This window comes from Varroa destructor, unplaced genomic scaffold, assembly GCF_002443255.2.
Source record: "Varroa destructor unplaced genomic scaffold, Vdes_3.0 BEIS01000003.1, whole genome shotgun sequence".
NCBI classification, from domain to species: Eukaryota; Metazoa; Arthropoda; class Arachnida; order Mesostigmata; family Varroidae; genus Varroa; species Varroa destructor.
Genome location: NW_019211456.1, coordinates 43,036,167 through 43,060,944, shown reverse-complemented (window position 1 = coordinate 43,060,944; position 24,778 = coordinate 43,036,167). Strand labels below are relative to the sequence as shown.

At 40.2% G+C, this 24,778-nt stretch overlaps 2 protein-coding genes and 1 long non-coding RNA gene across 7 annotated transcripts in view; 2 read left to right on the top strand and 1 right to left on the bottom strand.

Annotated features, from left to right (window-relative positions):
- Window positions 1-24,778, top strand: part of LOC111246583 (uncharacterized) — a 123,689-nt gene that overhangs the window by 21,423 nt on the left and 77,488 nt on the right. For all 4 annotated transcript variants that reach the window (XR_015325403.1, XR_015325402.1, XR_015325401.1 and 1 more), the window contains exon 2: window positions 14,613-14,670. Coding sequence is in view for 1 of the 4 variants with exons in the window: in XM_086985803.1 (XP_086841929.1) it covers window positions 14,613-14,670 (58 nt within the window). In the remaining 3 variants the exon portion in view is untranslated. The remainder of the gene's footprint in view (window positions 1-14,612; window positions 14,671-24,778) is intronic.
- LOC147756985 (uncharacterized) overlaps window positions 1-24,778 on the bottom strand; it is a 28,013-nt gene that overhangs the window by 2,107 nt on the left and 1,128 nt on the right. Inside the window, exons 1-2 of one of the 2 annotated variants that reach the window (XR_015325413.1) lie at window positions 11,872-11,966; window positions 9,158-9,353 (exon numbers count right to left, since the gene is read on the bottom strand). This is a non-coding gene — a long non-coding RNA (uncharacterized LOC147756985). Of the gene's footprint in view, window positions 1-9,157; window positions 9,354-11,871; window positions 11,967-24,778 lie in introns of those variants that run through there. The other variant, XR_015325414.1, reaches the window with a different exon arrangement.
- Window positions 18,139-19,633, top strand: Clp (Cleavage and polyadenylation specificity factor subunit 4). Its single transcript, XM_022797849.2, has one exon. It carries the CDS (start codon window positions 18,467-18,469, stop codon window positions 19,439-19,441), a length of 975 nt encoding a protein of 324 aa, XP_022653584.1. The 5' UTR covers window positions 18,139-18,466; the 3' UTR covers window positions 19,442-19,633.

Here is a 24,778-nt window from a genome sequence, read left to right as displayed (position 1 = left end):
TATGTATACTGACCGGAATATCCGATGATCTTTGCATGAGTGCGAGACAAGCTAGTCATTTTTAGTTTGAAAAGTGTATATATGCAGGTGTCTATATAGCATTTTTGTATGTTAACACACACTCACCAAACTACGGATAAATAACAAAAAAAAAAAGCTTGCTATGTGGCAAGGTTGCCATCGCTTGTTCTATTAAGACACACGTTAAAGTTGTGCGGCTGAATAGGGTTGAACTTTTCTATTTATTTGGTATTTTATTTTTTCAGATATTGTTTTAATGGTAATAATTGGAGCTCATAGCCTTATATAGTGGAACACATCATTTGCAGACGGGAAAACTTGTAAAATAGAAGCTAGATAAGCTGGTGGATTCATACTACGATTTCGTTGAACATCAAGCGTGTTTTTACTGTCTCTTAGGGCACAAAAGAAAGACGATCCGTTTACTAAGTTACTCTAGAAGATTTCTTAGCCATTTCGTGTTTACGACATAATTTAATATATGATGTTCATTTTCCGGTAGAACTACGTGAGTTTGTACCCGCGGAAAATTATACCCATCATTTCAAACGCAAGTTTACGTTTCAACGGGACAACGATAATTAAAAAATATTTTATAGTCTAAAATCACTTTGCGCTTGGTTGAGAATACGTGACAGGGAAAGTAGAATTTTTACTACCTGGCGGAACGTCAACTGTTTTTGACAGCCGTGTAGAAACTTACAAATGCGCCAGTCAACACAGCCATCGTTCCTCCATCACCCACGGACTTTATTTGCTCACGTGATGCCTCTGGAACTGCTTCCACTAATGAGGTAAGTGTAGTAAGTTTCAAGGACTTGAAGTAGCATAGTTCCATAACCCTGTTTCTGACTTTAGACAATTTCTGTGCTCCTACAATTAACGAAACTTATTGAAACTAATTAAAACATCTCCATCTTGCTTTGGATTTGAATGATTTTGTGTCTCACACAAAAGAAAAATCTCCACGTATAGTCGGTATGCTAAACAAGCTGACTTAACATGGATTCCAATATTGCTACTATGGCGTGAAGCCTCTTGAACTCCTCAAATGCTTTTGCTTGTCAAAAATCAAAGAACCTCACACAACTGAACTTTGGCCTATTCAGATAGGCACTGAATGCACTTATAATAAATACATTTGGCCTCTCATTTCAGCGGAGTGAAAATATAATTTTTGCTCATCGTTTAAAAAAGCCGATGTGGCCTTGTAGTACTATACTATTGCTATTTACGCATATTCAATAATAACATTTTTATTCAGGCAAGAAGCATAGATAAAAATTCGTCGGATCTGTTATGTAGCTTCTATAGGGATTGTAGGGATTCAGGTGGCTTGTATAGCCAGTAATACCTTACGCAAATAGATTAAAGTGGAACTATTTGCCGAAACACACAGAAAAGCTCTGACCAAAACGATTACGGCAATACCTTGCCTCGATCGGCAACAATAGATCCAAGAGGACCTTTACCTATTGCTACGAGCATGAAATATCAGGACCAAATATTTGAGCTGACTTGTTGGACGTGGTCATATGATGATGGTAATAAAAAAAAAAAGGACTGTTCTCTATTTCGGGAAGGAGGCTAAACGCTTCCTATGTCATATGTAAGGAATCAGTGCGGGCGTTAACCGCACAACAATGTTTGCCTAAATGTATATATGTAGAGTTGCTTACAATCAACAGTGGGTACCGAGAGTGATCTGACGATAGACTTCTTTTTACTTGCTGGAAATGATTGTTTAGAAGAGTATACCATCCCGAAAGTACTACAGTAAACTGCGCAAGACATCTAACGAGAAGATGGGCAATTGCCAATATGCCTGCAATCCATATCCCTATAGCTTGATCACCCCTGATGCAGCTCAGTAGAGTGAGCCGACCCTCTTTAGAAGCTTTTTGTTTTGTCTGTATGAGTGAAGAGTGTGTGCGTACATCTTGGCTCGTTTATACAATGTGTTTGCCCATACCCTTGTAACGTATAGTTACCCTTATATAATAGCGGGCTTCAGCTGCGATTTACCGTTTAGATGGACAGCTCGGAGCTGACGATTGCCAGGCTACTATCAATAATAAACGAATTTCAGATCGACTAAGTAGAAAGCTAGACGTTGTTTTGAGTGTCATTCTTATTGCTCGAATGTATGACGTATTTATTTAGGTAAGAAAAAAGAATAAAAGGTTTATATATATATATATATATATATATATATATTATTAAGTTATAATTCTTTTTATGATATGGATCTGAGCATTATGAAAGTAATTTCTATGCCTATTAGATCCAAGTAAAGATTACAATATTTTTAACATCTACTGCGAACAGATAATCTACTAAACCATGTGATTTCAGTCAGCTGTCAAAAGAGGATTGGGTTATTAAGCTTTGATTTTATCTTCTGTAGGCACAGGTCGCCTAATAGCCTCATCCTATAGATTTGAAAAGCTATTGTTAACAGTAACTTGCGTATGTGGCTTCTTCAAGCCTAACGTATCGGACATCTGCTTTATAGCTAAGAATTTGCTAGCGACTATAGTTGTCGAGGTCTTATGTTGAAGACGAAAAATGGTAAAAAGAAACGAAATATCATTTTTATTTACAAATAGGGAACGAGGCAACAATTTTAAGTATATGCCAGCCATGCAGGCATCAACCGACGACGATAAGATATCGCGCCTATTTCTGTCTATCACTGTCTACAAGAAAGTCTATAATGCCCCCGTGTTTGTCTTACCATGCGTAAATATTTTTTGTATGCGTGCGTACATGTTCACGTAGAACAGGGTTCCCAGCAACGCCCAAAGTAGTCTATACTATTCCAGGTTCATCGGCACATTTTCCTAGCGTGATCTTGTAGCGAAGAAGACCCGCCCCACAGCGTATAGAAAGCTATTACCTGATTCAGGTAGAAGCAAACAGGTCAATGTGTTAAGTACTCGACTGCACTAGTTGCTATTCAGTTCGAACCGCTACACACCGGTGGCTGTACCTTTGCAAACTTTTCCGATTTAGCATAGTTATTGACACGCTCACAACTATCAGTGCTATATTCAGTGTACTGTGATACGATAATAAAATAGATATGTGCAATAAATGTTTGTACGGTTTAGATTAAGCCCGTGACGGTGACATGTGTGCCATAGGGGAAGTCCACCAGCCACCTCTTTCCTTGAACATAGCTGACCAATAGGAAAACAACAGGTTCGTACCTTGACGGTTTAGTGACGTGTTCGGTAGGCACGAATTTTTCCAAACTAATGAAAAATTTGGGCACAACTATGATATGTTTTTATCCTAGTTTAGGCCTAGTTTGTAAATATTTTTAAAAACCATAATTTGAATAAGCTTATATCCTAAAGACAGTATGCGAGCTTGATGCGTGTTTGGCTAGAAGTGACGCTAAACGACCTCCGGCAACGCTTTCAACGCGATTGCAAAAATATACTATTCGGGCAGGATCTGTTCATCTTAATCATTCAGCATCGCTTGAATATATGGAAAGATGCTCCTGTTGACAAAAAACTATCAAACGTTCCACGCAGAATAAGTCATATGGGTATTGCTTGTCGAATTTGATAATATGGTATCTAATACCATCTCATCTTTGATAGGACCTGAGACGGACTTTCTTCGTAAGAGAACGACGCTCGTTCAAATGTCATAGTAACATCAGTATATACATACAATTATCTGGGGGGTGCGTCTTAGGTATTGTTGTTATCTATTGATAAACTCGGCTACGTTGAATCAGTTGGAATAATCGGCACGGTAGCGACAGCGACATTGCCAAAGCAAAAATGAACTTCAGTAACAATAAACGATACCGCAGTATAGAACAATAATGCACAGTCAACTCAACAGCATAAATGTTACGGTCTACGATGTTCTCGCATCGATTCTCGTCTTTTTTTCTGTATTTTTTATCATCGTAGATTTACGAAAAACGTAATATTACCCTGTATTATATAACGGATACAATGAAGCAACTTGCCCATAGCCAGCTGATCTGTACAGGCGGGCATGTGTACTATAGCGACCGAAGCAAAACCTCAATTCACCGGCCTCGAATAAACTTCAGTCAATGTTGCAATATTGAACATATATTATAAAATGTAATATCTATAGCCGATATTAGCTGTTGTGGCACGCAAGCTTCGTCTTCGTATAATTCTTTCGCCGATTCAAATATTTGGATGCATCCATCTAGATAGCGGTATACTAAATGCAGAAATATACAAATAAAAAGTGCATCCGGACCCTTTAGACTGTCTCACAATGCCTTATAAATTACGAATGAATATCTCCATGATCAACGGTCAACACCGAGACTTTCTTGTCTGCGTGAATGTGACCAAAAATACGCTTGGAATAAACATCGTATATTTCTACTTTCGTGTTTCCCGCTAAGTACAGGCAGAGGAACAAGCCAGCTTGCTCGGGCCGACTCCGCCATGAACACTTCAAGAGGGCCCTTGTTCTGGCCACGGCTAAATTACACTTTTTGATGAGCGTCTACGTGCTGCCGGCTCAGTAGAGAGATGCTTCGCTATTGGTGACTTCCAAAAGCAAAGACAGGCCAACTCTGCCTTCGTCATGGCGTGGTCCCCCTGTATTCATTGACTAAGGCCGCGTTCGACTGTGCATTCAGAGATCTGCTTCTGCGCGCCGCACCATGGAATAGACTCGCCGTCCTGCCTGCAACCCTACCGGGGAACGATATCAGCGCTGATGACGGCGTGGTAGAGCTGCCCGACTAACTTAGTCTCAGGTATTCGTTTGAGCCCCTTCTATTTTCCGTCTTTGTCCTGACCTGATACAGGACCAAATAAAGTTGAGCGAATTTATTCTCTGTGCCAATTACTTGGCAGTCGACACTCCTAGCAAATTTCAAGTACAACCGGCTCTGACTAAACTATACATGTCAGTAACGAATCTAATTTAACGTAAGTTTCGATAAGACCGAAACAGGACAGGTGCTGGCGGTACGCTACCTCTTTACGAATCCTTCCCTCAATGTGGTAACGATTAAGATCTCACCTGTCGGGCTGCGAGTTCATTTAATGGTTGCAACTTCATTTCGCAGCACAAAAAAAGATGCGGAAAAACGTTAATCTATCTTGTGTTGTCAGGACCCCAAATCACCTTTCTTTCATGACAACCTTTCGTCGTCTATTCGACCGCAAAGTGGAACCTGGAGCGACTTGCGGAGTAAATATGATTTGAGGCGACTTCACAATAAGGAATCTTGAACTAGTCAACCGAGTATAGACCTTTTCCTTAGGGCGTGCTCTGGGCTCCATCGTACGGTCGGAAACTGACTACCTTATCTTTCTGTTAACACCCGCTGCTCATCAAGGATCTGGGATTTCGTTGTGAGCTTACGGTAACCGAGGCCTTCTCCGACTGTTTCAACAAAGGGGTCTTTAGCAGAAGTTCGCCGAAAAAAAAACAGTAAAGGCTCCGACACGGAAGCAATGAGCGATAATAAAGGCTGGCAAGGATTGGAACGGATAAATCGTGAGGCACTCAGGCGTTTCGCGACCAGAGCACAACAAACTATGTACAGATGGAGACTGCCATGCTCCTAGCGAGAGTGTATTTGTAATATATAAAAAGGGAATTTTGATCAATAGAATGCAAACTACTGCGCCCTGATGCCCTCGTTCGGAAGCTTGACTTACTAACGCTTTCGCAGACGGAGCAGCTGTGTCGTGGATTATTATCTTTTCTAAGTATGTCATGGTTACAACTTGAAGGCCGTACGAATAAATGGTCATCATCGATCCTGTTAAGCATATATATATATATATACTTTTTCCTAGTGCACAAACGTTTTTTATAAATGTGTTGTTAAATATGTACCATCAAAGGTAAATGAATATAATAGTATTGTTTAGCGCAAGTATATTTAACGCATCTGTCTAATTCACGTGGAGCGTATTGAATCAAAAAGGTCGTTCGCTTAATAACATTGGCTTAATCACTAAACAAACCTAACCTATGGCTAACATGGACAGGATATTAGAAGGCCAGCTTGTTTATCTACTATTCAAGTCAATGCTTTTAAAATACGATTATTATCTACGTTATTTCAATTGATATGGTAAAGATATTTAAAGCTGGCTTTTCTATTCACCTACCATACAAAGTCACCGTCGTATTGGCCGCTAGTTACATCCGATACTGATAAACCATACACGGTTCCGCTGAATTCATCCCGCAAACAGAAGAAAGTACCAAGGTACATATACTTCTAACAAATGCTGGTATGTTAGTTGTCTTAACAAGTTATTTGTAAATTCTCAATACAGGTATTACTCTTATTTAATCTGAATGTGTTGTACCGTAATTCTTGAGCTGTTTACCAATAGTTGTACAGTTACATATAGCTTGCCTCCAAGGAATGGCTAAGATCGCTTTAAGTCTGGCCGCCAGGCCTTAGTCACAGGTCATTCATTGTTAGAAAAACACCAATGACGACTTTTTTGTAATAGGCGGTCCGTTTAGGAAGGGGATATTTGCTGTTGTGAAAAATTGTCTACCAACAGATATCATGGATTACTTAAAAAAAAATGTGCTAATATACATGGATGTTGCATATTTTTTTTTTTTTTCTATACATGATTACACATGGCGAAACGAAACAATTATATTTTTTTCACGAAATCTTTACGCGGCGCTGTGTTCAAGGGCCGTATTGCAACGTTTTTACAGCTTTAGACTTTTAGCGTAGCAACTACTAAAAGGCGTTGGCTACTTCCACGTACTAGTCAACTCTTGCGTTCACAGGATATAGCTTAAATATGGCTTTCATCATACAGATAATAAATTATGACATTGCGAGCATGATATAAAAAACAATGTAAAACAAACCCACTTCGTTGTTTGTACATTTAACTTGTTGTCCGCGTTTAGGGCCGCTATGCCCTAGTCTGCTGTGTATATAATGGGCTTCTCTTTTTACGGCGGTACCGAAAAACCGACTCTAGAAGTTGGGAAAAATGGAGCTTCGAAAGTCCCTACGTTATTAGTAAGCGTAAAATATTATGCCAACTACTGGACGTCGAAATAGCAACGGTACTTTGTTGTCAACAAAGCACGAGTAGAGCCAGCGGCTTTAATGAGGTGATTCAAACAAAATGGATCTTCAAAGCGTCACAATTTACGTCGTAGTGGAGTAGCAGTATATTTCGGTAGGAGAACGTACGATTTGAATATTTGTATGTCAAAGCCCAGCGCTACCCCGATGGCGACGGTAATACTCACGCTTCCTGTATTCGAGTACTTTCGAATGTCAGCTATCCATTATTCGTGCGAGCCTAACGCTAGGCTAGAATTTTCTACCTGGAGCATTCTTCGACGGCCTGTGTTAATCGAGGCTATAATATGCTATATTAGGTAGGGTTTCTTTGACATTGTACGACTAGCTAATTCTGACGAACACCTACCTCCAAGTTAAGTTAGTTGCTAATCTAAAGGTGTTTTTGTACTATATTGTTAATATTATAAGCAATGACCCAAGACAAGGTTAGACGGCTAACAGTAATAAACATCATGACCTAGCCGTACCACGGGATGATTATACTGATACCTGTAGGCAACAGAAAGCTAAACGGAGTAAATCTATATTTTCTTTTGAGATATGGTTGAGCAAAGATTTCGTTAGACATACATCCTCCTCAGCATACACGTAGGTCATCCAGTATGTAAGAGACAGTTCAGTAACCGCTGCCAATTTATGCTGACACCCCCTGATTTTGTCCGCCAGCAGTAGAGAGCAATGCTGGCTTACTTTCATGGTTACAGCGAAGGGAATATTGCTTCTGATTCATTAACAGTGATACTATTCTCACATCCTAATCATGATAAATACAGTCCATCGACTCCTATAAGCCGCAGATCATTACCTCTAGATTATTCGCTGCTTTACAAAAAAATGCTGACTACTTAACTCTATAAGTCTAAGCGTCCGAGGTGGGTTAGCCGTTTCCGGCTTTTGAGTGCGTTACCCTAGGGGTAAACCTAGTGCATCAGGCGACTTACTTCTTTTGTTTTCTCGCTAGAAAGCCGAGCTTCCGAAGCAGGCCGATGTTTCTGCGCGCCCTTACAGTTACCATTGCATATTATTAAGAAAAGCAATGGCATTTATTTCAACGAAAAAGTAAAGTATTTCGGCGTCTTATCGTTGTGCCCATCGGTACATCATCGAGTGAGGTTCATGGTTCCTACTAAAAGTCGAAGCTGAGTCGAAATAGTTTGCTGTGGGAATGTGTTGTTTTTGAATCTCTAAACATTGCGATGCACCTATACGTAATATTTGTTGAGTATCGTTGTAAAAAATATTCGTTGAAAGAGTAATAACCGTTAGTTTGTACTCCTCTAGTATCACGATAGAAACAAATTATGTCGAATATAATTATGGCCGCCTTTACTTGTTCCAATGTTTCGCAATCGTTCACTCCGGTATTGGCAATGGCGTGCTGGTATGGCGAAATGTTGAAGTATGATCCGATGTGTGATGCCTGTGAACTTGCGAGCTATCCGCATATGTAACAATACATGTAGCAAGGTAAATCCGAAAGCGTTCCTATGAAAGCACCCGTTCAGGTTTCGTCAACAATCTATTGGTAAGCTTAACATATTTTCCCTTTGCTGGCGCACGCTAACAGTCATACATAAAATTGACCTCTTTACGTTTAAAGGAAGCGTTATCAATCGTCCAAGAACAAGCACTGCTTACTACTGCAAGTGAGCAGTTATGTTTTGATTGACGAACACATCGCCATGTTTCTTTAGAATTTAACACTCTGATCGTTCTTTGTTCGACGCTGTTTTTCATCGTGGACTATTAGCCTTTTCCCACGTGTGCCATTGTCACAACGATCTGTCAGTACGATACGAGCGATAGTGAAAGGTATCGGCTATGAGTGCATAGGGCCTTACATTTGTTTGCTGGAAATCTGTAGTATATACAGGCCCAGAATCGGACCTAGATCAGTTACCCACGATTCCAGTCTTATCCTGCACAGTGTCTACTTCTATATGTGGCTCGTTATGGATCGTTATTAAAAGGCGGTTGTCCTTTAACTTGAGCTTTTTGGTACGTTCGGCATAGTTCATGAACATATCATACCTTTTCTGAATGACCTTTGAGAACGCTAATTTGAATCCAATCATGTTCAGAATCATGTTCTAAATACGGATGAAGTGCGGCATAATAAAACGCCCGCGAATTCCCTGGTCGGTTCCCGAAGATGGCCATAATTGTTGAAGAACATTTTGAAGCGTTGAATGAATGGTCCGGCCCATGCAGCTTCTACGCAATTTGTCTAGATCAAGAAAATTATTTTATTTATTATTGATAAACCTTAGACAAACAATGCTAAATAGAACATTATAACGTCTAGATGATGCGACTGAGTTCCAACATTTTTACAGTAGTAATCTATTAGAACGAACTGTTTTTGCTATAGCTCTTTTTTTCTTAATAAAGACAACGATTAGGATTTTTTGGTTTCGTTGTAAACATGAAGGCAGCGATTATTATCTATAAGGAAAGCCGGTACTCCAGTCATGAGGCCAGCTCCAATATATTATATCACATACATTACTAAAGATCTATGTCTGATCCACAATGAATATTTTTTCTTAAGTTGTGGTGCGCCTTTGAAGTTCTCTTTTTCTTTCTTAGTTCATAATTAAATTTTAATAATAAGAATATTTTTCTGACGTGACGGTTTCTTTTTTTCGTTGGCTGTGATTTTGATTGGGAATAAATACGACATTTTTCGACAATATATTTGGCAGTTATTAAGAATTCTGGAAAAAGCTTGTACTAAATAATTGTCCAGCTTTCTGAGACCTACCCGACATGCAGAACTGAAACAACAAATTTTTTTACATCTTTTTTTTCGCTTAAAAAAAGATGCTATTTTCACGGAAATGTTCAGAGAATTAATAAAATGCGTTGGCTTGGGGAAGTTGAGAAAGTAGCTCATTGTAAAGGGAAATAAGGTAAGCGCACAAGTTTTCTGCTCACAGGGACGTTCCTATGCGAGTACAGGACCAATGTAACAGGATGATCGAACGATGGCAAAATAGATTTTCATCTGAGCAAACGTATAGCTCAAGCATCCTATATCAAAACAAATAACTAATTACTCAACCGTAGACCAATTTACCAAAGCAGCGAGTTAGCAGAATTAGCTAAAATTTATATTGAACATTTTCCAATAGAAGCCACATGCTTGTATCTTAAGCTAGCAAAATACATTCAACAACGAATTGGTTTCAGTAACGTAACAGGATAATCTGGGCTGAATGGCGGGTTAAGGACAACAAAGTAAATGGATTATTGGTATTCCAATGAAAGGACGTAGTTTCTCCAGTGGCCTAACAGAAACGTTGCAACAGTGTCTCGAAGGGCTGCAACGATTTTACTTGGGAGGTCTCGAATTATAGCTACACTTTAGGTTGGGCGCTGCTGTCCCCGTGATAGCTTACTAGGTAACGTATGTTTGCGTGCTTATCTTAGGGATACGTTGTAATATACGTTTGAACCTGGGCTTGGTTCCGAACTGGGGGCCAACCGTCTAATGGAGTGTCTGACGGCAACACTGAATGTAAAAGCTCGATACATAGGGGTCAGACACTGCTAATCATCGAAACTGGGTAGTAAGATAACTGCATTAAGGTACTAAGATTGCTAAATCAGGATGATAACGTAACCGTAACAGAATAGCAATAACAATTTTAGCTCTAAACCTTTAAATGACTAGCATTCAAGTTATGATTTATGTTACTTCACATTGGATCAGCTTAATGCAAAAACTCTTAGAGGGTCCCCACGAACGAATGCAATCTGTGCATAATCTGTAGTTCTAAGCGTATACCCACATATATAGTTCATTTTAGATTCGGCACTACATCAATGAATCAAATAAGTTAACGCCACGAATTAGTTAAAACAGATCCTAATAAATGTCCTACATGTGAAAAAAACCCTGGCAATCGATAGGATTGATACAATTAGACAAATTGGTTGCGAACGCCACCGGTACAATATACGTGTTTCACTCCTACATAGTTTAACAAAATATTTAATCTAAACTTGTTCCTCCGGCAACAGCCTCGTTTGTTTCTGATGATAGTCGCTACTCTAGATATTTGTGTACAGTGCCCACAGACACGAGGTAATAACCACACTGGCATAGAGACACTTCATGTGAAACAACGCAAATTCGCAGTTTTCTAATGATCGACCCTTCATGGGTCAACCCGGGTGGACTGAGGTCTATGATGATCCCTTTTCATAGGATTATACAGGGTTCGCCGGCAAGTAAAGTTGAGAAGTGGGTTTATTAGCTTGTACACACTTACTTCGTACAAGATATGATCGGCTGTCAACATTTTGATCGATTTACCTTTCTATACAAGCGTGTCAACTAGCTTTAGTACATCGTGTCTAACCTTTAGCTTGAAAAAATGAACACTCCGCGTTCTGTAATAGTCCATATCTTGCGGCAAATATACGCACACACATATAGACATATACGATGTACACACTGTACTGTACGTATATAAGTGCTAAGAACATGTTTTAGCTTCATCGCTAGTATTTTTGTGTTTTTATATCACTTAAATATATCAGCAAAGTTGCTATAAACATACATATTTTTTTTTAAATATTAGCTTAATATGATTCAAAGGAGCTTTAATTCCCTCTCTCTCTCTCTCTCCCTCTCCCTCTGATTAAATAGATAAAACGAACAAGTCCACAAAAGTAACAAACAATGTTTGCTTCCTTCTAATGCCATAGAATTTGTATAGGAGTGTCGCGATACGTACGAGCGCAAAATATCATAACGAGCGCCTATCGCCATTTTGCACCGTTAAACAAATTTACATTTTCTTCTGCTTCAGACACCTGTTGCCACCGTTCACTGTGTTTTGATCACAACAGGAGCAGACGAAAAAGCCGAAATAAATAAGATCTGCCACAATGTTTGATCGCTAACAGGATGCCATTGTATTCTCACAGTGAGGCGTCTAGCTGCACTTGGCAAGCTCGTGTACTCCGTCATTACGAAATATTTGATAAAAACTTATCTTTCGTTACTCGCAGTGTTACGGAAAACTCCTATGTGTTGTCTTATAATATCTTGTAATTCTGGAAACTACAACACGACTTAATAATAATGACGTGTCAAATACGGTAAAAGTCATTTGATTTCAAATGTCTGGATACATTGTATTTGAAGAAAACTTTTAAAGTCCGGGTCGGGTCTGATCAGAACGAACAGTAACCACATCTTTCGGGATTGTCTGTGAACAAGCTTATAAGGCATTCCGGACACATTTCTCATGCATTCAGCTACACACATGAAGTACTCCAAACGATTCCTATTTTGAAAGCTTACATGTAGGTCGCCTAGTGACTAAAAATACGATAAGCCTAGAGCTATTCATTGAACGCTAATCCGTTTGGTGATGTGACACACATTATCCAGAAAAAAGGAAAGAAAAAGAAATCTTTTTTCAGCTGAGTTCATTCAAATGCAGACTACGGCCAATAGATCTACCACATGCAGATCTATTGCCTATTTTCTTAAAGAAGCCAGTTAATTCATCACACTGTAATACCTAGCGGGCCAAAAAAACTGATATTAAGCGTGAGCTTCATACCAAAGTAAGAAATCAGACCAACATGCCCGTTTTGTATGCTTGTTACACAACTACAATATATGAAGGTTATCTAATAGCCCTGTATTATTTTGTAGTATTGGGATAATAGCAAACATGAATTCTTCATGCACTTAAGGGACAGCCACACCGGTAGCAGGCCAAAAAGAATGTAGTTTGCCGTAGATACCGATTTGCGTTCGCAAACAGGTATTATCCTCAGGTATATGAAAAAGCAAGAGGTACAAAAATATAAAAATTAGTCTTTTATTCAGACAAGTCGCGTAGTAGACCATGTGTCCTTGGCGAAACTACGATTCCTGGTGTCTGTACGAAGAGATTTGTATATCGTCTAGTCAGACGAGTGCTTGACTCTCCACGAGGCTTGCGGGACTTCATAGGTAAAAAAAAATAGAAAGTAATGCTGTCTGTCATACTTCATGTATATTGTTTTTGGAATGAACAACTTTTTCTAAATGATAACTCTCACTTATTTTAGAACACACATTGCACTTGATCTGTTTATTTTCTAATAAGTCATTGCAGTCATATGGTTGTTTAAAAAAATACGCTTTGATAATTGTACAGTTTTATTAGCCTTATTTCACATATTTGGGAACAAATAAGATAAATACGTAATGAAAAAAAGTATTTAGGGTAACAACAATGACCCTAAGCCTAAGTCGATCTTTGCTTTGAGCTACGCTATCATTAAAACGGCTGACACATTATTATACAAAGCACTAATCAATTGCATTCTCATTATTCTAAATCTACTAGTGATGGCACACGTAAAGCCCTATCTGAGGACAGTGTGTCTAAGTTTCGGAGACTTTGTTACGGATAGGCGATTTTGTCATAGTGGGTTTTTGCCGTTATCGAAATTTTACGCTACATCAGTTTATCGTTTAAGGGCAACACCATCCATATACTAATCAAATCCACAGTCAAAAGATCTAGACTTTTCATACAATCATCAGGATACTTATCACTCGCGGCGTTATCTTAAATGTGGTATACTGAATTACGTACGGCAACGTATGAAAAGCAAAGGCGTCAAACGAGGGCAGTTTTTTTTGTCCGGATCCGGTTTTTATGCTCACAATGTAAAATGCATTAAAAACGTACAAATTCTTGCCGTGGCCAAACAGTCTTTATGTGGACACTCTTCTGCATCTAGTTTTAGGCAGTCGACTGGGTTCGAAACAGCCGTTAGACCAGCTGTCGCTCGCAAAAGTGCTGAATACCCACAATTGAACTGCACGACTTCCGCAACACTTTAGCCTTAGGGTGGTTGTCATTTAATCGTCTACTGAACCACTGAATCCGTCATCTATGGTTTACAATAACTATACGAATGGGACTAAAACGGATCGCAGCTCTAAATGCGACGTTCTGCAGAATACCCTTGACCCATCTGTATATGTATGCGTTGGTCAACGGTCTTGAAAGGCTTGAACTTGCGGTTCATAAATGCATCGGAAATCGCCAGTCGAATTCTCGTCTGGAAAACACGAAGTTATATACTTTGTATATAGTTATAAACCTTCGTCTTTTTAATATAAATTTATTTATGGAAAAAATAGGATGCCGATGGGTCTCATGTTAGAGATAGGAAGACGCATCACATTGGCTGAATGCAAGTACGTTTTCATTAAATTTCGGCAATAGGAATTTGGTATTCGTAGATGCCTATAAGGCGGCTGTTAGATATTGAAATTGCTTTCCTTGAAGGTCCGTGTGTCTACCTAAATCTATAGAAATCCCATAATTTATCCATATGAAATCCTATCAGAGCCGAAGATAGATCAATCTTTGAGTAACATGCACTAAAAACTTATCCGTACTGTCGAGAGGAAATATAGCCTTACGCATGTAACGAAAATGGTTAATTTGAAATTTTTCAGGGAAACGTTACGGTACGAGGTTTATAACGAAATGAATTTTGAACGTCTCGAGGCGCCGGTAAGCATTGCCTTAGAAGAATTCGTAATCAAGTTGGACTATTGTAAGTAGTATAGGCAATTAACAATTGTCTTACAGTCAACTGAAGGCTAAGGTACATACTGTAATAACGTAATATTATGAGAACCTACAAAATTATGTCCATAGTTCGTAGAAAAATTCTGAGTAGAGAAAATCGTTGTTTATACAGCTGTAACTGCACACACAAATGTAATAATCTTCTCTGTCATATGACTTTTTGCGGGTACAAAAAAAATCCATAGAAGATACCATGATCGTTTTTTTTTAACCAGATTTCCTGTATTTCTGTCCCCGCTCATGACAATTAACTATGGCTTATAATTATAGAACTACTACTTTAGCAAAAACGATTTCAGCTGTTGGTACCCAACTAGCAGCTAAAACTTTTTGTTAATTGCAAATGTCCGCATACCAGATTCGTATAACAAAGGACACTGTTTTCGTTTATTTCCAAAGACTAGTAGCAAATCTGCCTTCAGTGTATTGTGCTAGTGAAAAAATATAGATCACAACTTCCTGTTTTCAAAAAGAGGAAAGTTCCTGACCACCATAAAGAAACGTATGACAATGTGAGGCCGAACTTTTTTCGTTTCAATGGTGTACGTCATTGGCATTATGGCAACTATAAAAAGAACCTCAGCAAACGATTTCTTCAATACAATCTGAGACACGCAGTGACGTATAGAAATCATCGTTCTGTCACATGTCGCTCTCAGAAGACTGCGCAATCTATTAGCCCCTTAATTACGTTTTTTTTTTTTTATTTTAAAATGCAGTGGCGCAACATAGCTTAAAGCCCTACGTTTGTCAGCAGGCAGTGATTCTGCTGGGTGCTATTGCTAAAATATCCCACAAATTATATAGAAATCTGTTGTTTATGAGTATGAACCAGAAACATCGAATCGCTTATTTCTGCTATAAGCGAGCGCATTCCATTGAACTTGCGACCACTCTGAAAAAGTGGGGTGGCACAGACTGAAAACCACACAAGCAAAATTCCGAATCTTTATTATCTCCATTGAAGTCGATGCAGTACGGGAATCGGTGTACCTAAGGAACTATAGACACTGTCAAATTTGCTGAACGAACTTTAATTGCTTGGAAACATTTACCTAGAGTATAGTCAGCTTATATAAACCTAAAGCTTTCCTTTTTTGTTCGGCTATTGTCACTTGGACCTGACGCTGACACCGAGCTCAATTATTGGCAATCATAGACTGTCGTAGCACTTCAGAATCGCATCCATTCGGCCTTGAATTCACGCCATGACTTTCGTGGAATACAAAAACACAAGCGGTACTGTCACATAAGTATTGTCGACAGATGAAAAGTTACGTGGATAGGTCCTACTTCGTTAGGCCAACATGGCGCTATAACTCGCACCTGCCGTACCCCCTACGGAAGTACTGTGGCTTTTAGTATTGCGTCACAAATATATTCGAATTTATGCCTTAACCTTTTCAAAGCCTTGAAAAGCCAGCAGAGTTCGAAGGAGTCTATAGGCAATGTCGAAGCTACAATTCACCTCCTGAGGATTCTAAGAACAATGCCAGGACAAGTGCATGGTATGTGTGCTATCTTATAGTAATGCAAACATCAGTTTCGCGTCGTTAAGCAAGCCGTGGGGCGCAGTCCACACCCAGTCATCGTTCTGGATATTTTCTTGTTTGCATTAAGCTTATATGTCTGTAGCGCTTGTTGGTATTTGTTAAATTTAATAACTTTGAAACGAAAACCAACAAAAACAGAACAAACTCATTTACACGAGCTATTACCGGTTAACTAATGTGGTTTACACAAGTAAATTAACCAAAACGACATTAGCATTATGGCCTGAGCCGATTTTTTCCACCTAATGATTAAAATCCAAACGAGAATGGGTTTACAGGCAAGAACGTAGACTGACCGTAGATGAATAGTTTGTCTGCTGCGTACTAGTTCTTCGCTAAGCGTTTCACAAAACGTTGGCATAACTCTGTGATATTATTTCTAGTTGCGACTTTGTCGCGATATAAATGATTTGGCAACGTTTTCTTTCATAGACGTTCCGGAGGCTCGGAGGCAGCAGACGTGTCTGCGATTTCCTATCATGCAAGATGCTACATATATTGCCTATCTGGTTCATCTGCTCGCATGCTCATTCTCTACTATAAATTGGCACTTGCTCTTGTATTCCTGCGGCGTTCGGTGTTAGACATCTCGCTGAGAAAGCCCCGACACAATCTTTCCAGCATGGCTTGTTGTCATTTTCGGCATTGCTCGCTGCGACCTCAGTCGTTTCTACAGTATTCGTTCGCTTCACTTGTTACCTTCGAAAGCAGATCGCTCGCGTAAGTATGCTCTCGCTATGAACAAGGTCTATGAGATGAGTCTGGAATTATTGCTTTTTTCCGCTTTGCAGTCGTCATCGCTACCTTGTTCTGTTTGGTGAAGTTACATTGATGACTTCGTGACTTCGTGGAACAGACTGAGATGGAGCGTAGTAGAAGCATCCTGCCTAACGGAAGCCAGACCTAATTCTGGTTTAATTTGAAAACTCCAGCTTGATTGCTTTATATGTCGATGCCGAGATTGGAAAGGCATAAGGTGCCATTCGTTCTACTTAATACAAGAAGCATCTGCCTCATTTTACTTACTACGAATAAGCTGTTCCGATTCAATTTCTGGTTTTATTGTAGGACTGTAAAATGCATTAGGTGCAAAGGCGCCGCTTCAAGCGAACTTAGCACACCCATTTTACATATCTGTTTGTGATATAGGTCGACGATATAGCTCTGGTAACGATGGATTCGATTACTTTTTCTTAATAATGAAAAAAAAACACACAGTTTTTTCAAGATTTGGAGGTAAACATTTTATCCTGTAAAGTTGCAGGGAAAAATTACATACAAAAATCATTTATAGTACTAGGCCTAAATTACGTATATACGTGCTTTTAATCTTAAATATGCACTGACAGGTTTTTGGACAGGGTTGTCCAATGTCAAATATGAACTTAATCAATGACCCATATATTATCGATATAATTTGCAACGAAAGTGCTACGATTTTAGTATGTGCTCGCGTGCCTATTAAACGTGTGGTGTTCGCTATAAACTCGTGCGTATGCTCTTAGATCGTATCTTTTTCTTCACGTTTTTCGTTATTTACATCTGCTGCTTAAGTGTTAGAGGCACTACAGCAGTAGTAGGCTTCCGGCACGAAAGAAAGTGTATCTGCGTTAGGATTCCGGCCTAGACTACCACGAGTCCTTAAACCTAAAGCAAGCAAACACAGTACCCATTGCGCGGTTACATACAAATCATCCCGTTGCCTCTACTGCTAGTATGATGCAGTGATGGTGTTGCGCTTCGTTTTCCCTGACGGCTGCGACAAATCAAATCTGCGCGCGCAGCAAGCCCTCTCCCTTCGCTCCAGACGACATCAGCCGTATTGCCCAGCCATAACAATCAGTTTCACCGGCAAATTTTTATTAGCCAGCCGGTGCGTTCCTAATCTCGTAGAAATTTGGGGTTTGTTTGCTAATAGAACAGGGATGATTCAACAAAGGTGCGCTGCTCAGAACGCGTAAAAAGGCTTTACTGTAATTAACATTACTGTTATGTATTGCCAATAACAAGCATCAGTGAGCATGAACATTTGAGTGAGTTTTCATGTACTGGATGTCAAGTGGATGTATAGAATGATTTGATATGATCCAGTAGGAAAAATTTCAGTCCAAATTCCAGCCAGCAGATAGCAGCACACAAACTGGAAGTCCACAGGTAGCGTAACAATGGAGGAATTGGTGGCAAACTGCAAAGATGTCATGTTTGAAATCGAGCTTGCACTTGACCAGCAGCTCGGCGCAATGCCTCTGCCGTTTACCGGTATGGACAAGTCCGGTGCTTTGGCGTGCACGCTCTTCGCTCGTGGACGGTGTACGCGTGATAATCAGTGCCCATTTCGCCATATCAAAGGCGACCGTACAGTCGTTTGCAAGCATTGGCTACGCGGCCTTTGCAAAAAGGGTGACCAGTGTGAATTTTTGCATGAATATGATATGACGAAGATGCCGGAGTGTTATTTCTACTCAAGATTCAACGCTTGCTCGAACAAAGAATGTCCTTTCCTACACATTGATCCCGACTCAAAGATTCGCGATTGTCCGTGGTACGATCGAGGATTCTGCCGGCATGGGCCAACCTGCCGCCATAGGCATACTCGGCGAGTTGTGTGTATTTCATATCTGTGTGGCTTCTGTCCAGAAGGACCAAACTGTAAATTTGTCCATCCGAAATTCGACTTGCCAGATATCAGTCAACTACAGGCTAAAAAATCCACGTTTACCTGCCATTACTGCAACGAATCAGGACACAAACTGTGGCACTGTCCTAAAATGCCGCCAGACGTCAAAGAAAAATACCAGCGTGAAAGAGATGAAGTAGTTGCCCAGAACCAGCAGGCGCAACAGTTCGCTACTCAATTACGGCAGAGTACCATGGCTGCTGCTGCCGCTGCTGCAACTACAACTGCCGGTGGTGGGGATAACAATGCGAACCTGGGAAATTCACCGGCGCTGGGGGGCGCAGGTGCAGGAAACCCTGGCGGAGGTGGGCCTGGTACTGGCGGACATCGCCAAGCAGGCCCCCGAAATTACCGGCCTCTTGACGAAGTTACTTGTTTCAAGTGTGGCGAAAAGGGTCATTACGCAAACAAATGCCCGAAAGGCCACCTTGCTTTTCTCAGTAGTGCCCTGCCTGGAAATTAAACAATCAGTAGTTTCATCTTGATTGATTGAAGGCCTTTAGTAATACAAACGTTTAGGAATGTATTCCTTCTTTACTGTACATAGAATTATAGATAACGATGGTTCTTACTCATCAAAACTATGTATCGTTGTATATAAAAACAGATGATGCAAAATAAACGCATTTATTATAATCTATAAGGTTTATTTATATTTGCTGGTGGTATTTTTTAACCATTTTTTCGAACAGAGTGCATTGCAGATAGAGGGCTGTAGCCACTATGTAAGAAACAGCCTGTTCCCGAAAAAAACTCTGTTTTCTTATAGAGTGGCTTTTCAGTAGCTTTGGATATTACGTCATAGAACTAAATAGGAAGAGGTGCGCTGTTCAAATACATGCTTTGGGTGTAAACAAAATCTTACGTTTTTTCTATTCATAAAGAGAATGATACCGAAATGACATACTGATTGGGTAGAGCAATGATAGGAGCTTAAACCTCGCCGTTCCCAAACGCAGATTTAGCCTAAAGAGATTATCATCATTTGGATTTCAATTGCTAATTTTAATAGCCGGTCATCCCTACTTGTCTTTTAAACACAGCCTCATTTATTCACAGTAACCGTCATAGTCTTAGAAATTGCTATATATACGGCGTTCGTGCTGCACACCAGGTAACGCTGAAAACAGCGATTGATATTTTCCTGATTAATTATTCTTATAGTTGCTAAGTATTTGTGATCAATTATATCCGGTAAAACAAGCATACTAAAATTAAAAATCCCAGATTTTTTTTTGTTGACAAAACAGAGCTCTTTAAATCGCGGCGGTGAAGCTTCGTTGTTTCATTCCGAAGTTGAATTTTCTCTTTCACTGTTTCATAATACTTGTCTCATTTCGAACGTAAGGTCTATGAGATGAGTCTGAAAATATTGCTTCTTTCCGTTTCGCTATATATAATATAATAATATTTTTAAGATGATAATGCTATAATAATACTTCTCGTTAATTTTCAGCTAAAATGCGGCAGCAAAGTAGACGTCTCATTCGAAAGAAATACCTTGCCTTGAAAGGGACACTAACTTACAAAAAAAGCGAAAAATGTGTAGAATTTCAAGTTCTGTTCTAGCCATATTAACTTACTTTTCGATCACTTCTTCAATAACTTTAGTATAAAGATATAAAAAATATATTGTTTTATATTATTTTAACAGCTGTGGGCGAACGCTGATCCAGGTGACTTCAAGGGTGTTTAGGAAGAAGAAGAATTGTCCTTTTGTGCCAATCGTTGTAACTGGTTTGGATAGCTTGCGATAGACTCGCTAATAAGGCTGATGGTCTTATTGCTGCCACATGTGCAATTCTCTCGAGCCACTTAGTTACTCGTTTATTGTCAAGGTCGAGAGCGTTTGTCTTTAGCATACTCGCCAGAAAGCGGTAAACTTGATGGTCTATTCTCTCGCCCACCAGAGACATTCCGCCGAGCTGCCAACAAATTGACGACAATAACTAGGTCCAACGACTGGCGACGGCCGGTTGGCCGGCTGGAGGGTATTATGCGCCTTGTATTTTTCAGTCTATTTCAATATTTATGATCATATTCATTATATTTTATTATGCATTTTATGCGCAGCCGTTTTCGGATAGTTACTATGACCGTCAAAGCACTTAGATACGTGCATAGAATGTAAGTTCTTCGTCAATGTATTTGTATACGAGCAGTCTTCCGTCAGTCCTAGAGACATTTTTATATCATTTTATTTCTACATTTCTAACAATAGTCATTTGTTAGTCACTATTGCTAGAAAAAAATAAATGCACAAAATTAGTTTGATGTCAGTCGTGCAGATACAAGGGACTTTAGATGCGAACGCTGCATAGTGCGACTCAGGAATGCGACTAGCGGGGCCTTTTTAACTGTCGAACTCTCTGGAATCGATATCACAGTGAAGTTAGAGTACCTAGGTGGATTAGCCCGGGTTACGTTTTTTTAAAATACATTTACGATTTACGTGTGGGTTCTGGTGCAGGCTGCCAAGCGGGCCGTTGGACTTGCTGATGCCACAACAGCCTTTGACCGTCGCGGGGCAAATCAAGCGGGAAATCGGCAGGAAGCAAGTAAGGCTCTCTGCTATAGCCGACAATTCGGCACATGACGTCATTCTCGGCGTGTAACGAGTATGTGATTCTGGTAACCGATTTCAGGAAGCTACTTCCCTATATAAAAGTCGGCACTACCGCATCCAAGAATGCGTGGCATTCACTAAACCGGAGGTGTCCCATGCACCTACCTGCCAGTCGAGTGTATTGGGTGAACCCCGTATTGGAAAGGGTTCGCTTGGACCTAAAGAGTTTTTTTGTAGGAATTGTTGCAGTTCCTGAATCTGCACATTTGTTCGTAGGACGGCTTGCTTCGGTAATAGGTAGATTTTCGGAGATTAAAAATGGTGACGAAAAGGGATGTGCTCCGTTTGAATGAACGAATTGAATGAATCCTTTAATGTTACAGCAAGCCAGAATATTTTCACCGACTTGCAAAGCTTTATACTATTTTCTGCAACTTGTAGGACTTTCGAGTGTAGTGAATAAGCAACACTTTGCAATTTTATGTTAATTTCAGCTAGCGTCTTTTGGGTTGGCAAGCACTCCGGTGACATTGTAGCAGCTAATGAACCGGGTTTTGGATAAGTTATGATACCAAATGGCCTTGTATAGAAGTTGAGAAACATTCAGTTCATCTTCGGCAGGTGTATTCTGTTCTCAATACTGATGATGTTTCAGGGAGTTTCAGTAGTCATTCACTATAGAAGAAGCTGTGTACCTTAATTATGAAGTCTTTGCGCAGAGCTTTTTCTCTGATCGAGAAAAACTAGAGATGCCTGGAGCCCTTTACGACCGTCCGTAAACTGCGATGCGACTATAGACTAGTGTCATACTACCGTCGGTTTGTGTGGGGTTTTGCAAAAATCGTCAAGCTGCTGTAGGACTCTATAAAAGCTAACTAATTCTTTTGGGTCGCGCCGTACCAAGATTCCTTTCTAGTGGTACCACAGGCAGACCGATGCAAATAGCACCGGAGTGGGAGCGATTATCTTCTAGAACATGTAAAGTGAAGAGCATATAGTAATGTACACTAGTAGGCGACTCTTGGCCATGAAGACGAAGTAGAATTCGTTCCAAATTCGAAACTGGAAATTTAGCTGTAGTTTGGTCATGTGAAGGTTCTATCCGTATTTGTACGGGTGGCGGTTTATGGTGGCTACCGACCACCGAAGTGAGAAAGAGTTCTGCACAAGTTAGTCCAAAAGACATTAAAGTTGGTGGAGTAAGATTTCGAGATCTAAGTGGCTGCTAAAAATTGCAACGCAGATTCGCTGTCTCGTCGCGATAATCCAGAACAAGATCATGAGTTGCGGCGCCGATTTCTGGTCAGTTAGAAACTACCAACTATACAATGCCCTGGACTCCGATGGTAACAACGCTTCAAAGAGGCGACAAGGTTGCCCTGCTGTCTAAAGACAGGAAGGCAGCCGGATTCCTATTGCTTGTTTTTTACCATTCCGAGCCAAGAGGTCTCCGACCGATTTTCCCACGTTCGACTAAGCCAGCGGTGTTCTCTCTCAGCCATTAAAGCTATCAAGGCCTGATAAGGACCATCCTCCAATTGGTGTACTGCTTTTTCTCGAAGCGCGAAGTAAGGGCGAGAGTTCGGGAATATGTCCGCAGTTGCGGAGTCTGCTAAGGAACGCTAAGCTGTGAGTAGCGGTTACCCTAAAGGGCCATGAATTCCAGCTCAATGAATGACAGCCCGGTTCATTTAAAAGACACGGTCTATCCTTTAGGATTACTACCAGGCGATAAACGCTGTCGTCATGGAAGGCGCAAGCTATTCCCGGGGTTGATGCGTGGAAAAGCATTTGGCACGCTCTAACATTCGCTACCTGTGGACTGCTATAGCCCTCCCACGAGTAAAGAAGCTGGTGGAGCAGACGATCCGTACAGTTACTCAAGCGGTTGCCTGCGTGATTGCAGGAGGCTCCCGTTCCCGTGATGCCTCCGGCCATCCTCTTTACGGTGAACACTATGGTATGTAAAGTGTTAGGCAAAATTGCATTTCAGTCCTACCGTTCGATCTCCATATCTGAGATTTGACAGACGGCTCATGCTTGACGTCTTTGGCAGAGGCCGGTCCTTAAAATAACATTTCGGTCTGGGTGACTCGGTTTCTTACGCCGGCGTCGCTGACAATCCTACATATTCCTAAAGCATGTATAAGTATAAAACTGTATAGGTTTGAGTTTAGATAAAGCAACAAGAAACGGGTCGCGTGAAAACAGTTACAAATAAAGTCTTCAAGTCAACGACTAACGTCCCCTATATTAGACGGGATTTAGGAAATGAGAATCGCTTCTATGATTTTCAAACATAAGTCAACTGTTGCTGCGTAAGAAATATAAGTTGAAATGCCATAGCTTCTTTGGAGGTTTCGCTAATGTTTATAATCGATATTCTTTGCCCAACCTGTGCATGGACCCTAGGAAGTCCAGAGTAAATAAACCCTTGTTTATTCTTGAACTCCCTAATGACGTAGGTAGGGGTACAACCAGGGTCGAGAAATTCACCTCTGAGGTGTTTCTAATTTGATTGATTCCGACGCCTCTACGTATGATTCGTATATAGCTTTTTTTGCTAGACTGAGCGCTAATGTGTATTGTGTACCTTAGATCCGAAAAAGGAAGCTAACAGAACCTGTGATTGGGTACAATGCGTTTAGCCTCAAAGCCAGACATTTTGTCTATTACGAAGAATCCTTTAAAGGGATACGATCATACTTCCTTCAGCAGACAGAAAATATTTTCGGCTTTCTTTAGTGTATTCTGCAATATGACTAACTATATCAAATCCTTAATTAAGTACGTGAGTTTAAATGACAATAACGTTATGCTTACCGCTAGCCAGCTCAGCCAAACAATATCACGTATCCATGGCCTAGGTCGTTTTATAATCTCTATTATTTTAATTGTATAATCAAGTCTGGCGAAAAAACACGAGAAGTTATCTTTTTTCTGTTACATTTTGCGTTTGGCACCAAAAATTACGTTGGTCGCATTGAGGAGGCGTGGTATGTGCGTTACTGTGTTTGACCAATACGCCTTTCACTAGGGATTTTGCACACATGAAAGAAATGTTGTTCGTTGGTTAGCCGGTGATAGGCTTTACTTTTGAGACGGCTTAGATTCAAGGGTGTTCGAACCCGTCTAAGGAAAATGTTAAACGTGGGAAGCTTTGCTAACTGGAGTAGTCGTCTTGTTCACGCTATAACCTATTTAGACATCAACGGTATCTGGCGTTGCTGAACA

Bases quoted from the DNA above. Each gene is read 5' to 3' on its own strand.
- Clp (XM_022797849.2), top strand. From the start codon at position 18,467: ATGGAGGAATTGGTGGCAAACTGCAAAGATGTCATGTTTGAAATCGAG.